General features: G+C 34.1%; 1 protein-coding gene across 1 annotated transcript; it reads left to right on the forward strand.

Moving 5' to 3' along the window:
* Nucleotides 1-4,389: 4,389 nt before the first annotated feature.
* LOC118268263 (trypsin delta) lies at nucleotides 4,390-6,439 on the forward strand. The gene is made up of 4 exons (XM_035582680.2): nucleotides 4,390-4,540; nucleotides 4,698-4,899; nucleotides 5,117-5,375; nucleotides 5,517-6,439. The coding sequence occupies exons 1-4, from the start codon at nucleotides 4,507-4,509 to the stop codon at nucleotides 5,826-5,828; spliced, it is 807 nt and encodes a 268-aa protein (XP_035438573.2). The 5' UTR covers nucleotides 4,390-4,506; the 3' UTR covers nucleotides 5,829-6,439.
* Nucleotides 6,440-6,842: the final 403 nt, after the last annotated feature.

Genomic DNA, 6,842 nt, shown 5'->3' on the forward strand with positions numbered 1-6,842 from the left:
TACTGTTCCAAAGTTATCATGTGTTTTGTTACGCGTATAATGTTTTGTTGAAATGTGTAATTTAATGGGATTTTGTGCTAAGCTTTATTACAAAGATTTTAATGTACAATGTATCGACGGTTGAGAGGCTTATTGATCTTATAGATACATGTTTTGTGATATTGAGTTATATACATCATTCGATGGAGAAAAAATCGGTGATTCCGAATATGTATATAAATTAATATCACAAAATAATGTCGCTTAGATCAATTAGCCTTTCAATCATCGATATGAGCATTTATTTTTAAAGACCTGCATCGTATTTCTGGTTTTAAATATTATGTATAACTAAAACAATTCCAGAACTCGATACCATCTTGGGCATAAATAAAATTTAAGAAATAATGATGTAATGAAAGTCACATAAAATCAAAAGATATAATCGTAAAATATATGTGTGGTCTAAATATTGTGATTTGTGAATAATTTAAACCGACTCTCACCTAGCTTGTGTTGATAGATTCAAATATCTTAAGTTATGAATAAATATGTCCGAAACAAGTTATATATGTCAAAATAACATAATAACTGTCAATAAAACGTCCAACAGTCGCAATAATGATAATACTAACAAGTTGTTGGACATCTGATACCTGCGTTTGCTTGTGGTATCGCTCACAAGAGGTTAGCGAGTGGGCCTTCTTTCGAGCGGGAAAAATAATTAAAGAGTATTCTTTCTTTTAACGAAGTACCTACCCAATAAACTTAATCAGGACTATGTCAAAATTTTATCTGAGAGACGCTAATAATAAATAAAATCGTTTATCTAAAGCTATTCCATATTTGACAGCTACGGTGTTTGTACACTACCACCATTCTATTTCCATCAGGTGTTTCACAATGTCTGGATAGCCGCTATGTATATAAATAACTTTGAATTAAGAACGTAATTTGTATGCACTATCTGTCACATAAGTTTATCGGGTACTTATATGAAGGTGGTGAAACAGGCGCTAAGAGTAATAAAATAACAATTAACTAAATAACAATAATAATCTAATTATGGTCGCTTTGTAAACATATTTTATAAACGCAATGCTCAAAAAATATATAGAATTATTTTCTGATTTGATTATGATCATTGACATATAATTATTTAGTTAAACCCGCTACCTCCTCTAACTCGACACACGCCATAACTGAGCAGCGGTTAGAAGTCGGCCGTCAAATCGCGGCGCGCGAGCGTCCTTCACGGTTGAACGGGCAAGACGCGAAACGCGCATGCACATAGCAACATATACATACTTACAGCATTGTTTTAATCACTTGTTTTCTATTTCTCATTACAACTAAACTTATGACGTCAACACCTAAGTATTTAAACACGTACTTGTTTCCTTAATTAGATAATTCCGTACCATTTAACGTACTTGAATGATCGTTAAGATTATAACGGGTAGCTTCAAACCTGCCACCCTTTCGTAAATGAAATAACAGGACATTTAATACTAATGCCATTGGGTTAATTAGTACCTACACAGGTACTGGAATATTTAATTGACAATCAATTATTCTTGGGAATATCCGCGGTCCTCAATCCGGATATAGTGACTTCATCATGTTGCGGTGTACAACAAATGCTAAATAGTATAATATGTTCTACAAAAATCATGTTTGTAATTAGGTAAGTCCGGTCTCTATAAATCATAGGTGCTGTAAATAGAATATTACCTGTTCTGACCACATGGTATGTGCTAAAAAACTGGCTGAAGTGGTCTTTTCTAATCATAGCATCTATTGTTAAACTGAACACGGAAGGACGTTAGAGTAATAAAATAATTACGAGGTACGACTCTTACGGCTTGACAATGCTGACCTTCAGTCAAGGGCCGCGGACACGTGTATAGTGCATCCATATAACACATCTCTATCGATGTCTAGAGAGCACACTTTCCCAATGTCGTTACCTCAGGTGTCCCCCGCATAGCGGACAAAACAAGCCACATTAAAACAATCCAGTTTTAGAGATCGGTAAAATTGATCTACTATTCATTTGTGTGCCATCCAGGAAGCGAGAGGTCTTTGGCTCCCGCCGGAATGCGCCCCGCGTGGGTGGACGTACCGATCCCATACACCGCCATACACTCCCATGCACACGGCTTTCTATTGATTTAATGAACACTATCTTATCTTAGGCAATAGGCTTATTACGCTCACTTTACGCGTTTCGTGGTTGATTCACCCAATTAATGGCCGAACAACGGCCCAAAGCAATATCGAATGGATCGAGTAATTAATCTCCAGTAAAATACAACATTAAAATTATACTTACATGGGTTTTCGTAATAATTGCGATATAAATCGTACATTAAGTCGATAACAGATGGCGCCACGCGTGAGTTCGGTCCGTTTGTGTTGTGCTACTCAATTTGAGGCGGATCGTTTACTAAGTAATTATAACGCGCTATTCATGTTGAGATGAAGTTTAGACATTTATTATTTTATAAGACTATCAGAATCTATTTTTAATGAACTGGTTTGTTTACAATGTTTGGACGTATGTATTCATTATATTTTGTACTTAGAATAATAACACGATACACTGTTTATGAATTACTGAATTAACTTTGTAATGCTAGATAGAAACACATAAAGATGGTAATTATGAAAATTACAAAATATAAAATTTTATTGTCAAGGCAATTAGGATTATCGATTACGATTAATACCTATAAATACTAGGTCATCTGTAACTATAAAATAGAACTAATACATAACACAAATAAAACTGATAGATAGTCACGTAAACGCCTTACCTTCCTTGCAAGACAAGAAGAGGAACGTGATATTGAATTCATGAATGAAGTAAAAAGTCTGAATGCATGTGAGAAGTGTAATAACGAATATGTTACCTCTAAACGATATTGTAAAGTTATGCTCAATGAAGCTCATTACTGAGCAATTTCCGATGGTTTAATGTGTCCATAAATTTGCAGAGTTCGGGACAACGATTTGATTGCCGATAAAACCTCGGCCGCAACGGCAGTACTGTATTAAAAAGCTGTTAATATAATTTGCACCTCGTTACGATCGACTCGTCCTGAGAATATCATGGCTAATTAAACGGTTGATGATGGTTATAAGAATTTTTGGTTCTGATATTGATGATTATTATGCATTCCTTGATTATTATCGAATTTACTTCATCACATGTCATTTTTGTTGTAAAAATGTCTAACGATCGAAATTAATAACCAATCCTAATCTAGCCTATCTAGATCGATCACGGTAACAGAAAAATCAATATCTCAAAAGTGCAAATCTATCCTAATCCAAAGATTTTGCGCTAAGAACGTTTATTAATGTATCGGTCAATAATCACATTTACTTATTTAGAAAAGTTGGTAAATGTGTGTAGGAACTACAGCCATACACAGATAAGAACATTAGGAACGAAACAAAAACTAACAAACATTATAATGAAACTAATCAGTCCCACCAACAATAAATCGAAAAGATGCATTTTCACTTATTAAAATTGAAATCCGGATTCAACTAACTAAACAAAATAAAGGCTTTAGCTAAAGCAGACACGACAGCAGAAGCAAACGTATGTTTTTCTATAGAACAAATATGGCTGGGAAGTGATGTACATATGATGGCAACGCCAGGCTTCTATGACTAATTTTAGTGAAGGCCAACATCTTTTTCTGTAGAATTCTGATCCAAATATCTAAACATAGAAAAGGTAATATTCGGTAATGTCGTGAAACTGACGTAAATAGAGAATTCAAGTGAAGTAATACGAATTGTTTTATTCTGGGAAGGTAGGAGATGCCGAGATTATACTAATTCTCATCCATTAATATTACTAGCCTCATTTATTATAATATAGATATACACAAGGTTAGGTTCAGAATAAAAAAAATTATATAAAATACAATACTTCTTAATCATGATGACAAGCAGACATGTCAAGTCTGTTTCTATGTCATCTTTCCTGCAAACTCATTTTTAATCAATAGTTTGCAAATGGAAAAATCAATAATCCACGACACAAAACAGGGTTTTTTTCTATAAAATGGAATACTGCCAGTAATATGAATTCATATTACAGTTATCGTTTTATCGATATTGATAAAGCTCATGATAACTGAACGGGAATGCCCACAACCGAATAATGTTACGCTAAAAACAAATGATTTGTACGCTGGTACTGCTAATATTAAAAGTAATGCTGGTGTTGATATCAGTATGAAAAAACCACCAACTCATGATTGTAAGTCTATCAACCTCAATAATGCATAAAAAACTAAAGCATTCGCTCACAAACAGGAAAATTGTGCGAATCCGAAACTGAACGCGGCGTGAAATTTCTATGAATAAGTGGCAATAGATAAATAATTTGGTAAGTCCCGAGATAAACAACACTTGATCTTGACAACCTGAGATAAAGTATCTTACTTATACTTCAACATCTGGGACTTTGACTGAGATGATCAGTCAATTCTTTTGTTTGCTAAAATGCAGTTGTCAGTGGAAATAATTTTAATTTTAGGTTAGTGTGCGTTGAGTTTGACAATTTTTGTCTTATTGTATTCCTTTAATTTGTCATTTATCGATATTAATATATATTTCTCTCCGGAATGAAATGTTCAATCTCTTCTAACCAGCGTATGTTATTATTTTTAATAAAGAAAAAATGTCTTTTGCAGTTTCCATCAGCTGTGTGATCACAATCCCGGTGCCTGACAACACAGACCTCGCAAGGATTGTGAATGGAGAACCAGTTGATATAAAAGAAGTTCCTTACCAGGCAGCTCTAAGAAGAAGAGTTCTGTCAGGATGGGCACACACTTGTGGTGCTGTTATAATTACAAGCAGAGGGGTTCTAACTGCTGCTCACTGTGTTGAAGCGTGAGTACCTTTACCTATAATAATTCTAGAGGATTCTGTAGACAAAATGTTATGTTAGTCAAACTCGATAAGTATTTGCTGAATTTACAAATTATTCATATGAAATACTGTAGGTTTCTTCATGGTCTGTTGTACTTATATATGATCCATTTGACTCTTTTACGGACAGTTTTGCTATCTACAGACAGATTTCAATACCATTTCTCCTTATTTCCAGATTCGTATCACAACCATCATTATTACGAGTTGCAGTCGGTACTTCGTCTCGTCTTACTGGAGGAAAGACTTACGATGTTTCGGTTATTCACTCCCATGAAGGCTTCTCAACCTCAACATTGGAACATGACATTGCATTATTGAGCACTTCAAAAGTCATGGATTTCGGCGAAACCGTAGCTCCTGTATCTGTTGCTTCAGAACATTATGTTCTGCCTGATGGTACCGGAGCTATAGTATCCGGGTTTGGGACGACGTCGGTAAGATTTGTTTTATCACTTCTAAATTGAGATAGCGATAAGAGTGTGATTGTTATTCAAAATATTTGTTAGATTATATCACGCATACCTGTTGAACATAGTTTATATCACTTTTATAATAAAGCATGTCGTCTTTTGCAGTATGAAGGTTCATCATCTGAAGTGCTGCAGGCAGCTCGAGTTAGTATCGTCTCTCAGAGTGTATGCGCCCGTGCCTATCTACGCATAGCCAATATCGGGACAGGAATGGTGTGTGCTGTCGGCAGTAACCCACCAAAGGATGCCTGCCAAGGTGACTCCGGTGGACCTCTAGTTGTAAGAAATGTTCTAGTCGGTATCGTCTCTTGGGGTGAAGGTTGTGCCAATGCAAATTATCCTGGAGTATACACAAGGGTTTCTGAATACAGTCCATGGATAAGGCAAAAATTAGAAGTTATGAGGACTAGTGGATAATTTTATGATCTGAAAAATAAAATTACATTACTAAGTAGGTATGTATGAATTTTAAATGGTGTTTTGTGTCACAAAACCTTCTTTACGGACATATTATTCATAACTTCAGAATGACTCTTTTTCCACATTGATAAGTAGTGAGCAATAAACCTTGTTTAGATATGGATGGTGATTTTTTTACAGTACTATGTAGATACGTTTTCATTTTCTCAGTCCAGAAAATTAGACATGTGTCCCATGCATCTTTGATCTTTTTTTGCTTATTGATGGTCGACCATAAATGTTTTATTATTAACCTCTTCTGAAATGTGTTTAGTGAAATTCTAAGTTGAAATGATTGTCCGATACGAAGGTTTTATGAACAAATGTATCAAAATGTTGTAATAAATTGTAAATAAATACTTTTAAATCAAATATATCAGGTACAAGTGTTGAGAAATTCAATGTTATCAGAAGATTGTAATCATTGTAATTTATAGAAATAATGTTAAAAAGTACTTTAGTTAGTTAAAAAGTTTTGACTGTATAGCGCAAATTGTTAAAAATAAAGACATGTAATTTGTGCCAGAATGCAAATTTTGTTAATAAAAAATATTTTCTTTTATTTTCAAGGTGTGATATTGTTTCTTGCAGTACATTGCACTTGTCAGAAACTTGTTAAATACATTTTTTTTTCTTGAACAATGGATCTTACGGTATATTTCAAATGTCGATGACATTTCAACTAACTTGAAAGTATATATTTTTTCAGTGACAAAACCGTTAGTACTAGACAAGAATATTCTGGAAAAATGCGAATACAATTACCTATTTTTAAACATTTTATTCATAAGCGATATGGTAATTCTTGTACTTACTACAAATTATAAAGTATGGAAATAAAATGAGTCACATTGTGAATGAGTCTTCGTATATGTCTGCACGTCTGTTACAGTTAGGGGTGATTCAAAATAAAATGGCGGCAACGACCACAATGTACCTACAGTCTACCCTTTACATGCATCATACTTCAAA

This window comes from Spodoptera frugiperda, chromosome 29, assembly GCF_023101765.2.
Source record: "Spodoptera frugiperda isolate SF20-4 chromosome 29, AGI-APGP_CSIRO_Sfru_2.0, whole genome shotgun sequence".
NCBI classification, from domain to species: Eukaryota; Metazoa; Arthropoda; class Insecta; order Lepidoptera; family Noctuidae; genus Spodoptera; species Spodoptera frugiperda.